At 41.6% G+C, this 23,155-nt stretch overlaps 1 protein-coding gene and 1 non-coding gene across 4 annotated transcripts in view; both read left to right on the forward strand.

Moving 5' to 3' along the window:
- Positions 1–23,155, forward strand: part of OSBPL3 (oxysterol binding protein like 3) — a 196,348-nt gene that overhangs the window by 103,688 nt on the left and 69,505 nt on the right. For all 3 annotated transcript variants that reach the window (XM_043872172.1, XM_043872175.1, XM_043872174.1), the window contains 4 exons: positions 17,185–17,301; positions 17,458–17,511; positions 19,357–19,470; positions 22,648–22,815. In XM_043872172.1, the coding sequence (XP_043728107.1) occupies positions 17,185–17,301; positions 17,458–17,511; positions 19,357–19,470; positions 22,648–22,815 (453 nt within the window). The remainder of the gene's footprint in view (positions 1–17,184; positions 17,302–17,457; positions 17,512–19,356; positions 19,471–22,647; positions 22,816–23,155) is intronic.
- LOC122674996 lies at positions 17,565–17,690 on the forward strand. The gene has a single exon (XR_006335153.1). It is a non-coding gene; the product is annotated as a U6atac minor spliceosomal RNA (small nuclear RNA).

The raw sequence follows: 23,155 nt of genomic DNA on the forward strand, positions 1-23,155 counted from the left end.
TCAAGAGTCTTCTCCAACACTATAGTTCAAAAGCATCAATTTTTTGGCGTTCAGCTTTCTTCACAGTCCAACTCTCACATCCATACATGACCACTGGAAAAACCATAGCCTTGACTAGACCGACCTTTGTTGGCAAAGTAACGTCTCTGCTTTTTAATATGCTATCTAGGTTGGTCATAACTTTCCTTCCAAGGAGTAAGCGTATTTTAATTTCATGGCTGCAGTCACCATCTGCAGTGATTTTGGAGCCCCAAAAAATAAAGTCTGACACTGTTTCCACTGTCTCCCCATCTATTTCCCATGAAGTGATAGGATCATATACCATTAGTGATATTAGCAGGTTGAAATCAAGAGATGACTGCTACAGTCTTTATATTCTGCCATTGGAGGAACTTCTGGCAAGTGAGGTTCACCTCAGTTCTCCGTCTATTAAATGGAGACAAAACTCACCTCCCGTTTCCTCTATAGGAATGGGATAGAAAATTTAGTATTTTCACTGGCTAAAAGCAAGTGAGACTTGCTGGAGAAAGGTCCTCTGTAAATTTTAAGAAGCAATTATTAATGGGCTCCCTTTACTTTGGCCAATTACAGACCCAGAACTGAAATACTCTCATTTTAAGGACCCCAATACTCTGCACAAGAAGTGGATCTCTTTGAAGCAGACCGCCTTTCAGATATAGCATCTTAACTCACTAGGAATATATTCTCCTTGCAGGAAATCCCCAACTAAAGCAACTCAGCTTATACAAAGAATAGATTATTGGTCCCTTCTGACTGTTGTCTTCATACCCCATTCCTTGTAGTGTTCAAAGTCAGTCTTTGATTCACTGTTCTTCTCATCCCAGACTTTGGCTCAGCTCTCCCCTTTAGCTAGACTTATTCATGTGAAACTGTTCCACCTTTTAGAATTTTGTGATTTTTCTTGAATCATTTATTGCTTTATCTCTTTAAAAATAATTTTTATAAAATTAATACTATATGCTCACTGTATGTAATTTCCAACATACATGCAATTTATGTGAATTGCAATGCTTTAAAGTGGCTGTTTGATAGGTCAAAGTGAAGCTGAGAATGACCATTGATTATGGAGGCCATTGGTGACATTGCCAAGAGGTTTCCTTGGAGTGGGGGTTGTGAAAGGCCGATTCAAGTCCGTTCGTGAGAAAACAGGAACAGAGGAAGAAGGTACCCCAGTTCTGTCTGGCCTACAGACAGGAGTTGAGAGAAGCCTTCACAAATGTTCTGTTTGCGAACCTTCAGTTTGGCTAATGCCATGCGTAACACAGTCCTTTTCTCTCCTCTCCTTTGGTTAATTCACTGGTTGAATGAGTATATGGTTCTTTGAGACCTGGGTCTATTTACACATCTTTTGAGCTATCGTGGCACCAGTACAGGGCTTTGTACATAGCAACTGCAAATTATTGGGCTGAATTTACTGAACACTAGCAGCAAATATCCCTGTCTCATGGGCAGGTTGGAATGTATGGCCAGGGACACGTGGGGGAACAGGAGCAAAAAGTTGCACATTCCCAAGCTACCTCTTTCCAGTGACAGACATCTAACAAGGATTTCAAAAAATGAACAAAGACCTCTCTGTTGAGTTTTTCTTTTTTTATGGCAAGTGATGAAATCTCTAAATGTTTTCTGTATCTGGGGTCTCTGAACAGCCTGCTCTATTGGAAAGTATGGAACAGAAGACTGTCTTTGTTGAAACTGACTTGCGTTCACACTGGCTCTGCTTTTTGTTAGCTGGATGACCTTGCATGTAATAGAAAACCTCTGAGCCTTGATTTTTTTCCAACTGTGATATATAGGTAATTTTGCTTCCTTTTGAGATCTAAGTGAAATAATAAATATGAAGTACCTAAACTAGCACATGCTAGACATTTTTGGTAGGGGTGGATTAAATGAGTGAATAAGCATGTGGTTACTAGGTAGAAAGACAGCAATTCACAAAGCTCTGTACATATATTAACTAGATTAAGGGATGTCTAAGTGGGAGAGAGAATTGCTATTTTGAAACTTGTAAAACATGAGTAATTTCCTCTTGTCTTTTTCCCACTGCCCCCTTACATTTCCTTCCTAGAACTTTCAAAGTAACACATTTCAGAAGCCAGATTGTGCTAGAGTTGAATGAATAGGTTTTCTCTCTCTCTCTGTCTCCTTTTTTTTTTTTGGTCTTTTCTGAAAGAGTTCTATATGCCCTAATTTTTATTTATTCCGTATCCATTGAGAACCTATTATTAAAAGACCTTGAGCAGGGATGTGAAGCTACTTAAGGCAGGACAGCTGAACAGACCACTGAAAATGAGAAATCACTCTGATTGGGAAGACTGTGAATTATAAAGACAACATAGCTTCCATTATTTTTTTTTTTAATGCATTGTAGCATTTGCTGTGTAAGAAATCAGGAAATGAATCCTTCCAAAATAATTAACAACTGCTTCACTCATTATTGCAGGAGATTTGAAATGGAGAGGTCCATTGCTACATAAGTCTCCATACAATTATGCAATTTATTCTTGTTGCCCTCTTGTCCCTGGGGTAATCTGAAGTGGAACTTTGAGCTCTCCCAGGGTCACCTGATGAGAATTTATTTATGCAGGCTCTTAGATTATGCTGCACTCCAGGGAGCCCAGACTGGCTGGGCTTGGTGCCAGAACCCTGAAAACACAGGAGTTGAATGGGAAAGAATTTGCCAAGACGAGTGAATTAAAGCTGTAATGTTCAGGTGTTTGTAATTTCAGCTATCTGGGTACTGAAAATATGTAGTCCCATTTATTTCTTTTAATTCGTGTTGTCTTTAGATGCTGAAATTTACCTGCTGTCTTTTGTAAGTACAGACTGAATAAACACCACAAGAAGGACTCCTCAAGGAAGAGTGGCTTGGGAGTGGCATGATTGTATCACATTGTTCTGTGATGGTCACAGAAAATAAAAGGCAATGAGCATGAAGTTGCTTGAGAGCAAATAGCCTGAGTTTAAATCATGGACTGTTTGTAAGCTGTTTGACCTTGGGCAAAGTCCTTGACCCCTCTGTATCTAGGTATCTTATAAAGCTGTGCCAGTTGTTTAAGTTAGAAGAGAGTCTGCGCATAGTAAGTGCTCTGTAAGTGTTTGATACAGATTCACCTTCCAGAAGCAGGAGTTCTGGGAGCCCGCAAGCAGCACCGCACAGCGACTGCTTCCCTATCTCATCCTTTGAGCTGCGAGGCAACAGTCTGGCTTCTGTCTAGGCTGCTCTGAGAAGAAGAATCAGCCAGGGACTCTAGAAGTTAATAAACAACTGATAGCATCATTTGAGCTCACAACATCCTTGCCTACTTTTCCTTTGAAGTCTCAAAACAATCCAGTGAGGTCTGTATTTTTCTACACTTCAGAGGGAAATATGGCCCAGTTAACTGCCGATTTAGAGTCACACAGCTAATAAGTGGTAGAGGGTCAGGCAACTATATATTTGAAGAATGCTGGGTTTGTTTTGATGCTACAAGGCTGCTTTAGAAGTTAATTCCAGTTCCTTGTGTCCTGTGTACAAATGATTGTTGTTCAAACAAACCTCCAGAAGCCAAAACCTCTGTACATGCACTGGCAAGAATAACACGGATGTGGGAAGCAATCAAAAGGATCCTCCAGGTCTGTTTGTCTAGAGCTGTTATTTTTCTAGTGGTTCCAACAGAGAAAAATAATTATCTATACAGTTCTATCTTAGATTTTTGGAACGCCTCCCCCCGCCCTCCCCCCCAACCTTCTGAGCATTTTACTTTTCCTTATAGCCTAGGCTTTGGTCATACCCATGGTTGTGACATTATGCACTGAAAATAGGAAAGGGAAAGATACAAGACTCAGTCCTCTATATTTCTACCTTAAGTCTTGTAAAGAAAAAACAAACATTTGATATAGGAAGAAATGAAAAACTTTGGCTAAAATGATTTATTTAAATAATCAGGATTTCCTTGTCACTTTGCATGTCTACCTATGCCGGTTAGCTGCCTTCCACACTCTGAAGAGCACAAGAAACCAAACTATTCAAACACTTTCGGAAGTTGCTGAACCGTGCAAACTGATCTGCAATTCTAGAATAGCAGAGCACATGTATTTTGGTGGGTTTTAGAAACACTGGTTTGGTAAAAACCACAAGGGGAACCTTAAGAGAATCGATGTGTTTATTCACGACTGGCCCTGGTCATAGTGCAGGTTACAGGAAGGCAGAACCTGCCTCAGATGCTTTTGCTGAGAGCACAGCTTACTGGTTTTGCAGTTACTGGACTTATCTCTGAGAGCTATAGAGGAAACGTGACACAAACTGACTCAACCGTTTTTTTTTTTTTTTGCCCCCCCAGAGAGGGGAAAGTCTGAGTCTATGATGCTATTAAAATACTAAAGGTTCAGAAGTAAGCATGTAGTAAGTAGGACAGAGACAAGATAGGAGATTTCCTTGGAATAATCTGATGTCTCTCTATGGTCCCACATACCCTGGCCCTGCCATCGAGTCCAGCTTGTCTCCCTCTGCACCTCTACCTAAGCTCCCACCACAACCAAAGTCACCTCTCTGTTCTCACCCCAGATGAGTCACGTTCCTGGCAATCTCTAGCCGAGTGGTCCCTCTTGCCCTGTGTAATAGGCTGAATGGTCTCTCCCCCTTCCCCAAAGGTATCTACATCCTGGTCCTTGGAACCTGTCAGTGTTATCTTATTTGGTAAAAAAAACATAACTTAAGAATCTTGAGATGAGCATCCTGGCTTAATGACCCAAATTCAATGACCAGTGTCCTCATAGGAAACACACAGAGAAAGGATAGGCGTGTAGGGGCAGGTGTTATGAAGATGGAGGCAGAGATTAGAGTGATGGGGCCACCAGTCAAGGACTTCCGATTCTTCTGGAGACTGGAAGAGTCAGGAAATACTCTTACAATGTTTGTATCTGTGTCTCCCTACTCTCCTGCCCCCAGTTCATATGTTGAAGCCCTAACCCTCAACATGATGGCATTTTGAAGTGGGGCCTTTGGGGACTAATTAGGCTGAGACGAGGTGATGGTGGTAATTAGGCTCAGATGAGGGTGGTGCCTTCATGCTGGGATTAATACCGTTATGAGAAAGGAAAGACACCAGAGCTTCTTGCCATGGGAGCAGACAGCAAGAAGGCAGCTGTCTCCAGGACAGGGAGTGGGTTCTCACAGGAACCGAATCTACCAGCTCCTTGACCTGGGCTCCCCTCACAGTCTGTGGTATTTTGTTACAGTTGCTCCCTTTAAGACACACATTCTCCACAGAGCCTCTGGAGGAAGCATAGCCCTGCTAACACCTTAATTTTGGACTTCTGGCCTCCAGAACTGTGAGAGGGTATATTTCTGTTGTTTTAAGACACCCAGGTTATGGTACTTTGTCAGGGTAGCCTCAGAAACTCTACTTCTCACTCTTTGTCAGTGTTTCTTCATGTTCCAGCTCGAGTCATTCCACTCAGGTGGATCCAGCCCCACGTGAGATCGTGCCTACCTGGCAACAGGAATCTGTAGTGGGTTTATGTGTGTCTTCCATTTGGCATTTACAAGGTTTCGACCCTGTGGTGTTTCTTCATTGTTAATGTCTGTTAACTTTTTGGAGGCCAGCACTTGGTTTCACATTTTTGCATCTTAGTACCTGGCGCTAAGTCTTACACCTTTGAGACTCCCCTATTAAAAAGAAGCTCAGTTGTAAGTAGAATATAACCTACTTAACACAATAAGCCATTCCTTCTTTGATTCATAAGGCTCTCCGGGATCTTAAGCTGATGCCAGGTTCTCATGATGAGAGTCAATTATTTATATAGAACAGTGAATAAGTCACTAATGATTTGGATCAAGGATAAGGATGTTTCTTGTGCTAAACTTATGCCACCTTCTTCTATGATTTTTAAATCATATATGCATTAATTAGTCAGAATGTACCTCTACTTTGATTAATTTCAATTAGTTCTGAACAAATCGCTTTGGGTGAGCTGGAAGAGAAACACAGGTGTCAGCTAGTGCCATCCAGCAATGGAGTGAGTTTTCTGAAGGAGCGTGGTTGCCCTGTCCTTAAAGTATAGAAGTGTTCTATCTGAATACAAAGTGTCTATGTTTCTCTCCAGGGCTCAGACATCAAAGTGGAGATCTCTTTGCTAAGTCCAAAAAAGTATGATTTTTTAAAAAATTTAAAGATAAAATACTGAACAGTGCTAGGAGGTATTTCAAGTAAAACCACGCAGAAGTCTTCCTACCTTCATGCCTCTGGTCCAGCCCCACTCACAGAAGAGTCCCTATTGGAGATTTTCCCTGGTATCACATGGTGTATGTCCTCATGGTGAGCTCCCTCAGTATCTCCTCCACTAGGCTGACTGCCACTGTGCAGACAAGGTCATCCTAGGAAGGGGTAGAGGAAAGGTGATGAGTCAATCAGTAGGCTGAGTTCTGGTCCTCAAAAGTCCTTTACTCATTTTCGTGGTCCTGAAAAGATCATTTCTCTTAGATTCCTCATCTCTAAAATGAGACCCGGGTAGATAACTTCCACATTTCTCCTTTAAACTCTGGGGTTTAAAAAGAAATATTTCATGACTCTATAGGGAATAACAAATCATTACTGTACTCCCTGGAAAAAAACTCAGCAGAGACTCTTGAGTCCCGTGGGTGGACAGAGTTGTCCTGTAGTCTTGGTCAACACACATGCGTGCTAAGTGCTGGAATGCGTTGTCAGAGATGGACTCTGCTTGGGAAGAAGGTAGTGCTGAGATAAGGGGAGGCAATGGCCTCGGATGAACTCTAATACACTTGTAGGTCATCTTGTTCAGAGTGGCTCTTGAGCAGAGAAGCTCTGAGTGTGGTTGAATCCCTCAGTAGCACCTCTGCCAGCCTCTGACGAAACTCCTCAGTGACTGAGGAATTTACTCTTCCATAGCCCTTGTTTCCGTTGTTTTTCCTAGCACTATGAGATAAACAGATAGTCATCCTTTATGCAGAGCTGGAATCCAGGGCCTTATAATTCTTACCATAGGTCCTGGTTTTACACTCAGAGCCTATCGAGTCAAATCTCAATTCTTCAAGTTGGATATGCATAAATTCAACCTCGCAAGATTGTGCAAAGATTAAGTGCAGTAATGCACATATGGTGGTTTAGCATACTTCCTGACAGATAATAAATAGTAACATTATTAATGTTACCTACTGTACTTGCTTCATTGGTTTGGTTAACATATTAATATCTACCATGGAGCATTTTTCCCTTCAATTTTATTGAGATATAATTGACATACAGCACTGTGTAAGTGTGCCGGTCTAGAGATGAAAGTGGACTTGTCATGTGACAGCAGCAACAACAGCCTCACCTGTGCAGGTGCAGAAGGTCAGGCCTCGATCCAGCTCTACAAACCTGAACTCTTGTGTTTCAACAAGGTTTTCAGTGATTGGTATACTCGCTACAGTTGAGAAGCCCTGCATTAGATCACATACCCTCACCTGACCTCCCAACTCTGTTCTTTTAAGTAGTCCATCAGGTCTGTTGGCATTTCAAAAATTTCAGTTGAGGAAGAAACAATTGACAAGAAGCAACTACTCCAAGTCTCAGTGATAGAAATAGAAGTCCAGAATTGGTCTGACGTCAGTTGAAGCTCACTATATTAACTGGAAATCTATTGCCAAGGATTTCCAGGTGTTCATAGTACAGTCATAAAATATATGATCCTGAGGCTTTAGAAGATTACTCATGCCTTTCAAGTCATGTTAAAGTATGCGCCACATGGTTTAAGACTGGGGCTTGCCTTGTGATTTTATTTTATTTTATTTATTTATTTTTTTTTATGTCATGCCTTCTATTCTTTTTTTTTTTTTTTTTTTCCCCAGTGGGTTTTGTCATACATTGATATGAATCAGCCATGGATTTACATGTATTTCCAATCCCGATCCCCCCTCCCACCTCCCTCTCCACCCGATTCCTCTGGGTCTTCCCAGTGCACCAGGCCGGAGCACTTGTCTCATGCATCCCACCTGGGCTGGTGATCTGTTTCACCATAGATAGTATACATGCTGTTCTTTTGAAATATCCCACCCTCACATTCTCCCACAAAGTTCAAAAGTCTGTTCTGTATTTCTGTGTCTCTTTTTCTGTTTTGCATATAGGGTTATCGTTATCACTTTTCTAAATTCCATATATATGTGTTAGTATGCTGTAATGTTCTTTATCTTTCTGGCTTACTTCACTCTGTATAATGGGCTCCAGCTTCATCCATCTCATTAGGACTGGTTCAAATGAATTCTTTTTAATGGCTGAGTAATATTCCATGGTGTATATGTACCACAGCTTCCTTATCCATTCATCTGCTGATGGGGCCTTGTGATTTTAAAAACCTGATTAACAGGCTAAATAATCAAAACAACCCGCTTTCCAGTCACGCCAGATAGAGGCAACCACAAAACTTCCTTCCACAACACTCTTCAGCTGCAGGAAGAATGAAGGTTTTCAATGGTTTTCTATTTCTGACATCACTGCGAGGGCAGTGACAGAGAAGCCAGCCTTTGAAAGGTGCAGAGGAGATGTGCGCCGTGGAAACAGCTGTGCTCGAAGGAAACACTTTCAGTCCGTGCGCTCAGCAGCGTGGAAATGAGCTTGGCCAGCTCATGAGCACGAATAACGCTGAGCTGCCTTTCCCACCACAAAGCAGCTTTCTATATTTGGTACTTTCAGACGTTCAGTAAAACAGACTGAATTTAATGCCAGATGGTAGTCCAGACTGACTTAAGTTAAACTCACACAAAGACCTTAGGAAGCCGCTTCCCCCACCCTGTCCTGTTTCTCTCTCCACTGGACAGTCATGGGGAGCTCTAAGCCCGACACCGAGGGCAGGACATCAGCGCAGCTATGTTGGCTAAGTCAGCAGGGCCGTGATCCCCGGGGGCATAGGTCCTCCTGCGCCATTCATTTCAGGGCACTCAGCTCAAGGTGTGCAGCCTCCTTCTGGGTCACAGAGGGATTGAGGCTTGGGGGAAGCCACACCCTACCTCCTGAAGCCTTTAGCCAAGAGAAACTGGCATCTCTGCTTTTTTTGTCCTGGGTTCCAATTCACTCCCATCCAGTACATGTTATTAAAGTCCCTGACCCCCAGGGCTCTGTATGGGGGCCCTTTTTACAGCCCCTTGCTCCTCACACTCATTGGTTCAGCAGATATTTATTTAGGGCCTCTGTGTCACAGGTAGGGAGACTGTAAGAAATAAGCCCCAGTTTCTGTCCTCATGGTATTCACATTCTAGCCAGGAGGGCAGACAGTGCAAGTATAAGTGCTGAGAAGGGAGAGAATTTCTGCCCCGAGGAGGAGGTGGTATGGGGCTAAGTGAGAAGCAGGTGGGGCAGGCATTCCAGATATAAGAAAGGGATTGAGCAACGCCTTGACAGCGTTAAATCCCCCAGGCTGATTTCCCACCCCATTCAGGAGGATGCGGGATGGGTGACATGGCAGCTCTGCTGAGGATCCCAGCCCCGCTTGTCTCTACCCATAGGGCAGGGCTTCTTAACTCTTTCAGATGCCTTTGGATCTTGAATTTAGCCACCACTTCCCCCACCCCAACCCCACTCCCTCACCAACTGCCGCCCCATGGCATTTACTCCTGATTAATCGTTAGAATGTGGATATTTAAATTACAGTAGAATGTACAATGTGCTACAATATGTAGCAGAATGATTGAAAATATAGTTTTTGCAGTCCAGTGACTCTACAGCATTGGGGAAGTTACCTAATTCTCTCTTCCTTGGTTTCCACATTCAATAAGTACTGGTTTCCAAGGAAGATTAAGAGAGGAGATGAAAGTTAAGGGAGGCGGACTTTTAGGGAAGTGAAACTATTTTGTTATTGTAATGGTGGATATAATCATATGAGCATTATGTGTTTGACAGGACTCTTAGAACTGTATGCCACAAAGAGTGACTCCCTAGTATAAACTATGGACTTTAGTTAATAATGATGCGGTTCATCTACTTATAAAAAATGTGCCACACCAATACAAGATGTTAATAACGGAGAAAACTGTGTATAGAAAAGTGAGTGAAAGTCGCTCAGTCGTGTCCTACTCTTTGTGACCCCATAGTCCATGGAATTCTCCAGGCCAGAATACTGGAGTGGGTAGCCTTTCCCTTCTCCAGGGGATCTTCCCAACTCAGGGATAGAACCCAGGGCTCCCGCATTGCTGGCCGATTCTTTACCAGCTGAACCACCAGGGAAGCCCAAGAATACTGGAGTGGGTAGCTTATCCCTTCACCAGGGGATCTTCCTGACCCAAGAATCGAACCGGGGTCTCCTGCATTGCAGGCGGATTCTTTACCAGTTGAGCTATCAGGGAAACCCATGGACAGCAACACTGCTATAATTTATAGTAATACATGATTGATGTAGTTTGGGTAATTTAGGAATTTCATGGAAAGAGAGAGACACTGAGCTAAAATCTTGAAGCTTTTGTATGGGTGGAAAAGAGCATGAGAAGATTCTGGGATGCTGGAACAATACGAGTAAGCCACAGAAGTGAAAATGACAGATATTATGTTGTATTCATTTTTTCATTGCATGGAGGATAGGACCTGATGGGATACCATAGAAATGGGGAGTCTTAGAAAATGAGGTTTGATGGAGTGGTGGGTGGTAATGTAGAAACAGGGGAAGGGACATGGAAGACACACACTTTGAAGATGAAACCAAAAGGACTGACTTGTAAAAATGATCAAGCCCTTACAGTTTCAAAGTGATTTTTGCTACATTGTGCCCTGGCCTGGCATTCCTTCTCACAGAATTGTTGTCAAGATCAGCAGTGGTTTTTAACCCCATCATACCAGTGTCCCCTTTTGTGACCAACATTTCAATGAACCTTTTACTCTCAAGTGAAATTAATTTTTCACCTAATATATTTGCACACATAATTTTGAAAATATTAACAAAGTCCTTTATTATAAATAAAGGCAACTTCAGAGAAAGTGGTTAATGTTAAGGTGTACATTACAACATGTAAAAGCCCAGACATGACTACACTAGAAGACGTAATGGAGTGGTCAGATACACCTATACATGGGGTGTCAGCTAGTAATAAAGACCCATAGAGATGTGTTAATAACTCATATAACACAAGTGACAGAACTGTCACTGATGTCAGTGATTCTGCAAAAAGTGGGTGACTGTTGGTAAAGTCCCAAACAGGAGAAAGTACAATCTTATCTTATTTAGTAGTTGCATTCCCAAGAATGAGTATACTAAAAAGAAGGTAAAAATACTTTGGCAAGTAATTATAAACAGGTTTCACCTGTGAAAATGTCACTGTGCACTTTGGAAAATCTTGCAGATGTTGGGACAGCTTGTTTTATTGTGCAAGACTGAGGCATTTCGGGACATCTAACATCCCAGGTCCCCAGCCATCAGATGCTAGAGACCCTAGCCCCACCCCATCACTTTGACAATTAAAAATGTCCCCAAGGTTTCACAGCCGGAGGGAACAGCACTGCCTCTGCTGGGAACCCCTGGCTGGATGCTGGCTCTCAGATTTCAGCCTCAGGACTTCAGAGTGGTGAAAGATAAGGAAACTGAAGGGGGAGGATTGGGAGGTTGAGCCAGAAAAGGTGTTGTCTGCAGCACTGTCTCCCTCTGTCAAGGAGAGCCTTTACTTTCTTAAATTCTTTAGACCTGCCTCTTCCAACCTGGTAAGAATTTCATGTCCTGAGCCCAGGTAGAAGATGAAGTGAGGGGGAAAAGATGATGTTTTGTAGTAATAAATGTGAACCCTGTCTGGCTTATTTTTCTTAAGAGTCAACAAACCAAATCTGATCCCCTGCCCTCCACACATGCTCATTGTTAGGTGTATACTGTGTCTCAGTTCAGGAAAAATCTAGTTCTAACATGAATCCCTGAAACATTTTTTGAAATTTAATCCTTGTTATCTTTTAAACTACAGGCATGATCTCATTCCATTTTTTTTTTTTTTTCCGGTTTTGTTAAGTATGAAGTAACATCTAATCCCTCTTGGCATTCACATTTTGCGCAATTGAATGTGCATGATGGTCTAGCACATCTCGGTATTAGCACTCTGCGTGCTGCCTGGGAGTCTTAAGTAAATCAAAGAAGCTTGATTTCTTTGGAGTACTTTTCAGAGAATTTCGAGCCTTAGATTTTCCTTTAACAATGACACCTTCTTTCTCAAGTGTGGTTGTGCTGTGTTTGACTTGTAAAGAGTCATTTGGCCCAGAGATATTGTTGTTGCTGTTCAGTTGCTCAGTCGTGTCTGACTCTTTGCAACCCCGTGGAGTGTGGCACGCCAGGCTTCCCTGTCCTTCACTGTCTCCCGGAGCTTGGTCAAACTCATGTCCATTGAGTCACTGATGCCATTCAACCATCTCGTCCTCTGTCATCCCCTTCTCATCCTGCCCTCAATCTTCCCCAGCATCAGGGCCTTTTCTAATGTGTCAGCTCTTCACATCAGGTGGCCAAAGTATTGAAACTTCAGCTCCTTCAGCATCAGTCCTTCTGATGAATATTCAGGACTCATTTCCTTTAGCATTGACTGGTTTGATCTCCTTGCAGTCCAAGGAACTCTCAAGAGTCTTCTCCAACACCACAGATCAAAAGCATCAATTTTCTTCAGTGCTCAGCCTTCTTTATGGCCCAACTCTCACATCCATACATGACTAATGGAAAAATTATAGATTTGACTATACAGACCTTTGTTGGTACACTTCAGATGCAAGCCAGTGAATGATATTCCAACAACATTAACCTGTTTGCAGCCTTATTCCAGGACCAGGTTTATCCGTTTGTCAGTCAGATGCATAGTATTCTCTGGACAGCAGATTAGGCATATGAGGAAATCAAAAGTGAACTATACACTTCAAACCCTCAAAGAGTCTATTATCCATCTAGGGATGATAAAACCTCACATATGCTATCATAAGTAAGTGAAAGGTAAGATGAAATACTGGTGGAGTTTCTAGGGTTGAAATAGTACTTTCTTCTGAAGAAGGCTTCCTAGAAGAGGTGAAATTTTTAACTTGATGATTTTAAAGATTCATTAAAATCTTGACAGGCAAGACACTTTTTGAGGACTAGTTTTTTGAGCTGAAATAAATGTGAGCAGAATATTTTTGTGTGTGTGGCTTCTCATTACTTAACATTATGCATTCTCTATTGTCTGAATGTAAGTAAGTGACTTTTTAAAAATTTAAGTGTCTTTAAATAATTAGTAATAATTGCTATAAAGAATCTCATTTGAAATTGCTACCTTTCTGGAAAAGTCCTCTAATTTAAGAGTTGAATCTAAGTTTTGCTTTTTCCATTGAAGTATTCAACTTTTACAACTCCAGATTCTGGAATACCAGTGCTATATTTAAAAATTCAGGGGTGTAGCTTTAGCCTTCTTCATAGTAAAATGCAATCAGACATAAAGCAGATCTTTTGGGACGGTTATACAGAGAGAGTTCAGCCACTGAAATAGGAAAGTGTTCTCGCCACCAGGTGCTTTTCATGTGTCGAACTTGAGGATAAAACAGAAATGAGCCAGAGCACCCAGGACTGCCTGTGGTTCCACGCCCTCCCGTCTTTTTCCTAGGACTTGGGTCTAATTGCTTCTGCTCCCAGGTTATTAAGGTCCATCTCCCAACCCCTCTGGCCTCTGTCTGTACCGCTTGCCTGTGGGCTGGAGATTTGATTAAGAGCAAGTTATTAATCTCTTCAAGAAAATTAGAGATACCAAGGGAACATTTCATACAAAGATGGGTTTGATAGAGGACAGAAATGGTATGGACCTAACAGAAGCAGAAGATATTAAGAAGAGATAGCAAGAATACACAGAAGAACTGTACAAAAAAGATCTTCATGACCCAGATAATCACAATGGTGTGATCACTCACCTAGAGCCAGACATCCTGGAATGTGAAGTCAAGTGGGCCTTAGAAAGCATCACTATGAACAAAGCTAGTGGGTGTGATGGAATTCCAGTTGAGATATTTCAAATCCTGAAAGATGATGTTGTGAAAGTGCTGTACTCAAAATGCCAGCAAATTTGGAAAACTCAGCAGTGGCCACAGGACTGGAAAAGGTCAGTTTTCATTCCAATCCCAAAGAAAGGCAATGCCAAAGAATGCTCAAACGACCGCACAATTGCACTCATCTCACACGCTAGTAAAGTAATGCTCAAAATTCTCCAAGCCAGGCTTCGGCAATACGTGAACTGTGAACTTCCAGATATTCAAGCTGGTTTTAGAAAACGCAGAGGAACCAGAGATCAAATTGCCAACACCCGCTGGGTCATCAAAAAAGCAAGAGAGTTCCAGAAAAACATCTATTTCTGCTTTATTGACTATGCCAAAGCCTTTGACTGTGTGGATCACAATAAACTGTGGAAAATTCTGAAAGAGATGGGAATACCAGACCACCTGACCTGCCTCTTGAGAAACCTGTATGCTGGTCAGGAAAAAACAGTTAGAATTGGACATGGAACAACAGACAGGTTCCAAATAGGAAAAGGAGTACGTCAAGGCTGTATATTGTCACCCTGCTTATTTAACTTATATGCAGAGTAGTACATCATGAGAAATGCTGGGCTGGATGAAGCACAAGCTGGAATCAAGATTGCCGGGAGAAATATCAATAACCTCAGATGTGCAGATGACACCACCCTTATGGCAGAAAGTGAAGAGGAACTAAAGAGCCTCTTGATGAAAGTGAAAGATGAGAGTGAAAAAATTGGCTTAAAGGTCAACATTCAGAAAACTAAGATCATGGCATCTGGTCCCATCACCTCATGGGAAATAGATGGGGAGACAGTGGAAACAGTGTCAGACTTTATTTTTTGGGGCTCCAAAATCACTGCAGATGGTGACTGCAGCCATGAAATTAAAAGACACTTACTCCTTGGAAGGAAAGTTATGACCAACCCAGATAGCATGTTAAAAAGCAGAGACATTACTTTGCCAACAAAGGTCCGTCTAGTCAAGGCTATGGTTTTTCCAGTAGTCATGTATGGATGTGAGAGTTGGACTGTGAAGAAAGCTGAGCACTGAAAAATTGATGCTTTTGAACTGTGGTGTTGGAGAAGACTCTTGAGAGTCCCTTGGACTGCAAGGAGATCCAACTAGTCCATCCTAAAGGAGGTCAGTCGTGGGTGTTCCTTGGAAGGACTGATGCTGAAGCTGAAACTCTAGTACTTTGGCCACCTCATGCAAAGAGTTGCCTCATTGGAACAGACCTTGATGCTGGGAGGGATTGGGGGCAGGAGGAGAAGGAGACGACAGAGGATGAGATGGCTGATGGCATCACTGACTCGATGGGCATGGGTTTGGGTAGACTCCGGGAGTTGGTGATGGACAGGGAGGCCTGGTGTGCTGCGATTCATGGGATTGCAAAGAGTTGGACATGACTGAGCGACTGAACTGAACTGAAGTTACTCAACATGAAATTTGGCCAGATGACATGTTTGTCTCTTAAAGAGATATCTGTGCCCCAGTTTTCATTGCAGCATTATTTACAATAGCCACGGCATGGAAACAATCTAAGTGCTCACTGGATGAGTGAATGGATAAAGAAAATATGAGATGTATATGTATCCCATGGAAATGTAAGCTTCCATATATTCCATGTATGTACATACATACACATACAATGGGATGTTATTCAGCCATTTAAAAAAAACCCTGCCTTTTATGACAACATGAATGGATCTTGAGGGCATTGTGCTAAGTGAAATAAATCAGAGAAAGGCAAATACTGCATGTTTTCACTTATATTCAGAATCTAAAGATGCTGAGCTCATAGAAGGAGAGAGTAGAATGATGGCTGCCAGGGTGGGGTGGAGGGCGGGGGAAATGGGGAGATGTTGGTTAAATGGTACAAATTCCCAGCCATAAGATGAATATGCTCTGAGGAGCCAATGTATAACTTAGCGACTATAATTAACAGTACTATATACTTGAAAGTCATTAAAAGAGTAGATCTTAAATGTTATCACCACACACACACACACACACAAACAGTAATTATGTGAGGGAATAGAAGTCTATCAGATCACCTCATTGTACATCTTAAAGCTTCATATGTTATAGGTCAGTAATAGCTCAGTAAACCTGAGGAGGGGAAAGGCATGTTTGTCAAAACTAAAATATCCTGAGTTGGAAATGTTTTCTCTCTGATATGGATGGTAGGTATAGGTTTATAAATTCTTCAAGTTGCAATCTTAAGATTTGTGTATATCATGTATGTTATATCTCAACAAAAGATAATAACAATAAAAAATTTAAAAACCACTGAAGTGTTGCCAATTTTGGTCTACATTGGGATAATTTTGCAATGAATATGTGCATTTCAAGCATTTAAAAATAACTTTTTAGAACTTTTAGTGTTTTTCTTTAGTATTCCTTTTAAAATTATTTTTTAGCCAATTAGTTGAAATAACTTAAATAGCTGACAGTGGAAAATTTATTATAATAACTATTTGTCCTCCCAAATTGCAAACAGCTTAGTAGAGCAATAATTGTACCCTGCTCCACATTGCCCCCACCCCAAGTTTTTGAAACAAAAGAAAGGAGGAGAAAACAAAATTTCTGGGAAAAGTGGATGAAAATATGTGTTGCAGAACCACCTTTTTGATGCTTCAAGATTTCCAACAATTTAAGTACCTAGAATTTGGAGATAGTGTGACTAAATCATTATTTCAAACAACTTGTCATGTTTACCAACACAATGCAGTCTCAGTTTTTCGCCAATTTTCTCAGCCATGCCATCCCCTCCTGCCCAGTTTTCATCTTGATGTCTATAGCTTTGGGTTCAAATTCAGACTGAAGTCTAGTGGTGAGTGAAAATAACTGATGATGCAAAGGGAAGAAAAATAGAATTTACAGCAAAATCCTTACCTTTAGCTGTGGTTGTCAAGGTTCAAGCTCCAGAAGAGGAAGAGACATTCCCTTCCGAGAGAGAGCTCCTGAAAAACAGACAAATTTGATGCCACTAAATTGTAGCATTAAATCTGTAAAGTCTAAGAATTGTACATAAATTAAGCCTGAATTTCTTTTCCCCAGCACACCCAGCCAATCTCATCATCTTGGATGGATTTACAAATGGGATCAAGTGCTTCTTAATGTTACTATTGGATATATATGTATATATTGAGCCTGATAATCATTTAAAGATAATCACTGAGCCCAAACTCTTTCATTGGAACAGGACAGCTGGGAAGTGGTGGAAGGACTGAGGGGAGAGATGAATTACACCCAAGAGCCACCAATACAGAAAGGATTTTTGCTGAAAAAGAGAAAATGGCCTTTGAAAGGCTGGCATAAGGTAAGAACTGGCTTGGGGCTCACCTTTGTTTGCACCCTCATTCCCTACTCAGGCCCTGTTCTTAGGCACTTATGTTTAATTTGAGACTGAGCAAGGACACCAAGAGAAGGACATTTAAATAGAATATCTTAATGAATTCTACTTTGTTCCCCACAGAGATTCTTCTATCTGGACAAAGGAATCTTGAAATATGCCAAGAACCAAACTGACGTAAGTGGTCTTGTTAATCTAGCATGCTATTGAAGAATTCTCCAGGGCTATTCCTGTTGTATGAAAGGAGAGAAGGTTAGCACTCCCCTTGATGAGGATGGCAGAGGCTCTTGGGCCTGACAACATGCATATGGTTAAGGCATTGCCACCTACTTCATGGCATCTAACCACTGGTGTCACAAAGAGTTGGATACGACTGGGCAACTGAACAACGTATCCAACAACAATATAGTGGCTCAATCGGTAAAGAATCGGCCCGCAGTGCCGTAGACCCAGGTTTGATCCCTAGGTCAGGAAGATCCCCTTGGAGTAGGAAATGGCAATTCCTTCCAGTATTTTGCCTGGAGAATCCTCATGGACAGGAAGCCTGGCAGGCTACAGTCCATGGGCCCGCGGAGAGTCAGACACACCTGAGCAGCTGAGTGCACACACTGGTTGTCAGCTCGTGGGTGAGACTCTACATTTGGGATTGCATTTCCCTAGCTGGAAACCACGAGGGTGGTGGTGGTTCTCTCTCAGGGAGCAGAGGTACCTGTTCCCTTCTGTCTCCTCTCTAGGTTCTGCGTGGGCTCAGTTCACCCCCCAAGTGGAGGTGTGAGGGCCCCTCTCAATACTCTATTGGATATCCAGCTGTGGGTTCTGGTCTTAGGGTTGTACCATGGGGTTCTCTGAGTGGGGAGAGAACAAAACCCAGGACATGTCCTCCCACTATTGTGGGGACTGAGGGGTTTAGTGGGGAAGGTCCTTAGTGAAGGTGACAGGAGAGTCTCCTGTGTGTGGACACCAGGCAAACGGCCCACCAGGGCTGAGGATAACTGCTAGTCCTACCTTCACGGAGCCCTTCTCTCACCCAGCACTTCATCTCCCGCCTTCCTCTCCCCACCTCTCCCATGGTGCCCACCCTGTCGGGGTGCCTGCAGAAGCGTGCCATACTGCCTGACCCACAGTGGCCTGTCGTAGCGTCCTCACTCCTCTTTTTATCTTTATGTTTTATTCAGCTTAAAAAATTTTTTGTTTAATTAATTTTTATTGGAGTATAGTTGATTTATAACGTTGTGTTTCTGCTGTATAACACATGAATTAGTTATACATACATCCACACTTTTTTAGATTCCATTCCCAGATAGGTCCTTATAGAGTATTGAGTTCCCTGTGCTATATACAGTAGGTTCTTTCTAGTTATCTATTTTATATATAGTAGTGTATATGTATGAACAATATGTCAGTCCCAACCTCCCAATTCCCCACCCCCCCCCCCCCACTTCCCCCTGGTAACCATATTACTCAGCCATAAAAAAGAAAGGAATAATGTCATCTGCAGCAAATGGATGGACCTAGAGATTCTCATACAGAGTGAGTAAGTCAGATAGACAAAGACAAATATCATGATCATATGATATTGCTTATATGTGGAATCTAAAAAATGAGTACTAATGAAACTATTTACAAAACAGAAATAGAGTCACAGAGGTAGAAGACAAAGTTACTCCTCTTTTTAAATCACTTCCAAATGAATTTAGACCCCAGAAATCCTGCAGGAAGCAGTGCCATTAACAGGTGAATTCACTGCGGTGGGAGTCAATCCACAAGGCTAACTTTCGACTTTCGTTACCTTCTGCTTGTTAGTTAACCCTCTGCAATTCGGTCTCCCCTTTCGGTTAAATAGGATGACGCATGTACAGCGCTCAGCTCAGCACTGGTTCACATTGAGTACTGGAGAAGCGAGGCTGTTGTGTTAACTATTACTGGATGTGGAAGGGGAGGGAGAGGGAAAGGAGTGTCAAGGATGTTCCAGTGGTTTTTAACACCGTGGTTCTCATGGGGGCCCCCTTCGTGCCTCTGCAGATCGAGAGAGAGAAGCTGCATGGCTGCATTGACGTCGGGCTCTCGGTGATGTCTGTGAAGAAGTCATCCAAGTGCATAGACCTGGACACCGAGGAGCACATTTACCATCTGAAGGTGAGACTGCTGCCCAGGTGCTGTCTCCCTTTGCACAGATCCTTTATGTTACAAAGGAATTGTCAGTTACAGCACCATTGGTGATGCCTTTTGAATTTCAGAACATCCAGCCAGCGTGTAGAAGATCTTCATTAGGAAAGTATTTCTAAGGATGATATTGCTATCTGGATGGGACAGTTCTTCATTGTGTAGGAGAGTCTCTCACACTGGGACTCAATAAAATAAACTCAACATCCTTGTCTCTTCTCCCTCATATCCCTCCTCCATTGTGACTGTGACATCAGTAACCTAAAAAAACACTTTATGTTTTCAAATACAAACTCTCTCTACTCCCAGGCAGTACCATCTTTAGTGAAGAACCATTTGCCATAGAATAAAATGTGTTTCCTGAAATATAATATGATCTTTAGTCTGTGAAGCTCTGGCTTACAACATCAACTAACTTTATAGGGATGAAAATTCTCATACCACAGTGATGTTAAAAACTTTTCCCCTAAAGGATGGGTCTCTAAATAGTTCTCTGAAATGGAGTGCTTCACTCCATTCTTCTGCCCCGTCTGCTGCAGGTCGTATAGATAATTAAAAGCATGCACCAAGAGTTTGGAGATCCAGATCTGGTTCAGATCTTGACCACCTGGCTACTTACTTGCTCTCAGCCTTTGACAAATTATTGAATCTCTGAAAGTCTTAGTTTTCTCACTACTTCCTGCCCCCACAACAGGAACTACATCTTGTGGAGCTGAATGTAGAAAACTTGATGTAATGCCTGACCCACAGTAAGCTCAATAGGTTCATTTATTATATATAATTCTTAGGTGTTACCGAGGGTTAGAAATTAATTGAGAAAACAGTAAGAGTCTTTTCTTACTTGGACAGATTACTTGGAATATTGGGAATGGGGGCTGAGAGTTTTTGGGAAAATAAAAGCATGAGATTATGATCTCCACATCTTAGTGTATCCCTGTCCTCGCCATGACATATCTGTGGTACTTGGGCAAATACATGTTTAGCACATACACGTAGTTGATGGTCTGCCCAGGACAGTCAAATCTGTACTGTTTTTTAAGCCTAAGCCTGTGTGCTTATGGGTGTAATAATTGTTTAGAACAGGGTTTTTCACCTTCAGCACATCTGGAGGGTGGGCTGGAAACTTATTTGCCATGGGGGCCTGTCTTGTGCATTGTAGGATGTCAATAACAATCCTCCTCTGGTTACCACAATCCCAAAATGTCTGCAGATGTCATCGAACATCCCCTGGGGTGGTCATAATACCCCTGACTGAGAGCAGCTAATGTGAATCAAAGGAGGGAGAGACCTATAATCTTTAAAAAAAAAAAAAGATTTTTAAAAGATCTTTGAAGGTTTACCGCTTTAGTGGTAAACCTCCTCTCAAATAATTTCTCAGTGTTCTTCCAGTAACTCTTATTTCTCTCTGTTGACATGGTCAGGAAATAATACATTCTTGTTCATCCATTCTTGTTAATCTTGTTTAACAGAATAAAAGCAAGGATTAATTCCTAATTTTTAAAGAACTAGAATGCCTCAAAATACCTCAAATACTAATATCGTGATAAATGCTGTGTTGATTCACTTTCAGTTCTGTTTGTGTTTCCTGTCCATTCTGACCATCCGTTATGAGTGTGAGTGCACGTGTGTTGACTTCGCTGAGGTCATGGTTGATGGTCTCAGAGTCGGACAGTTTTTAATGTGAGCCGTCCAGTCCCAGTCTCCTCCTTTATCATAGAAGGGGGTCTGGGCAGTAGAGAGTTAAGTAGCTGTACACCCACGGTCCTGTAACTACCTGAGGGGCTAACGCAGAACCCTGGTCAGTTATTTAAGAAAGTGCTTTTGTTCTTCTGCCTCGTTTAATCCAGTTAAAAAATGGGTCAAGAGGAATGCTCTGGGCACTAATTTTTAATGGCCTCTGATAGTAGACTAGTACAAAGAATGACGCAGAATTCCTATAAAATGCCTAGTAGCAAGGTCTGGGAAATGAAGTACATTTCAAGAACATAATCTGAAGGAGACAAATAGATGTGAGTCTGTGTTGCTTCTACCTGTAAATGGCACATCCTGGTGAGGTTTCAAGTCTTGTGTGTATTTCTAACCAACACAACAAACATACATGTCAACCAAACACTTCCTAAATGAAGGATGTTGCTGACATTTATTTCCACATCCTTACTCTCAGTAACAGCTTTAGTAAAGATTTTAACTGAATTGACCTGGATTTTTCTTCTTGGAAGTTAACCTACTGAGTATTCTTTTGGAGTCATTTATATTGCCTCTTCATGAGGCTCTGTTTTCTCATATATTCGTTTTGAAAGTATTAATGTGCCATCATACACACATAGAAATATTGACTATTAAGAGATATTTATGGTGCATAGGTGCTTCTTATATTCTTTTTAGTACTTTTATGCACGTTTGATGTATTTTATAATGAAAGTTACTACATACAAACATTACTCTTCATAGAAATTATCCATTGATAGTCATGGAGAGAATGGCTAAAAGTTTGTGTTTGTGTGTTTGAAAAATCCTGGAAATCACTGATAATGCTTTATCAGATTTTTGTTTTCTAAGAGTGGGAGAAATGTTCTTGTAAATAACCTTCACATTCATTAACATGTATTCCTCAGTAACATTCATTATCAGAGAAGATGAACAAGGTTAAATATTTCAAGAAGAATTTATTCATTCTCTCCAGTTCAGAGAAGATTGATCTGAAAACTCTGAATTAGAAAAGAGGTTTTTTATTAATAAAAAGTGTAATGTTTTCAGTGGGGATATGAGAAACTGGGACAAGAGAACTTGGAACTGCTTTAAGAGATGGATAAATATACTTTTTTCTAATTCTTTTTTCTTCTTGTAAGAGATGGATAAATATAAATTTCAACTTGCTTGTTGCTTAATATGTCTTAATAATAGCATAACAGTTGGCTCTTTCATAGAATGCTTAAATGTAGAGTTTATGAAGACCATTCTTACTTTCCATCTCCTACTCCGTAGACTTATTCCATAGACTACATGCATGTAAACGAAGTCAACAAACTTGTACTTCCACAGTTCTACATGTGTCAGCATGAAGAGGTGCCAGGAATGACCTCAATGGGATGACTAACTGTTTCTTAGATGAGTGACACTCTTGTGTCCTTTCGACCCAACACAATCTAGGTAAAGTCAGAGGACGTCTTTGATGAGTGGGTATCCAACCTCCGCCACCACAGAATGTACCGTCAGAATGAAATCGCCATGTTTCCACATGAAGTTAATCATTTTTTCCCAGGATCTACAGTCACAGACTCTGGTCCTGGGGTCATGGACACCATTTCAAGTAGGAAGGTAATGATTTACCAATCATGAATCTAAAGGAAGTAGGTGGCTTTGTGTGGGAGAGTCTGCTCTTGGGGGCAGTGTCTGAGGAAGGAGAGGTTTACAGGGAGGAGCAGAACGTGTTTGATCTAGGATTTTACTTGTCTGTGTGTCCCCTCAGTCAGAGCCAGGGCCAGAGGAGCATGTATTAATGCTCAGATCATAACTGAAGAAGAGCATGTACAGAGGGATTAACATCCCAGCTCTCCCTTGATCACTATGACTTTAGTTTGCTTCTTGGATGTAAAATGCAGGAGATATATTTATAGTCACACAGAACTACACAATCTTTCCCAACACTTGTGTTATC

This window comes from Cervus elaphus, chromosome 18 (genome assembly GCF_910594005.1).
Source record: "Cervus elaphus chromosome 18, mCerEla1.1, whole genome shotgun sequence".
Lineage (NCBI taxonomy): Eukaryota > Metazoa > Chordata > Mammalia > Artiodactyla > Cervidae > Cervus > Cervus elaphus.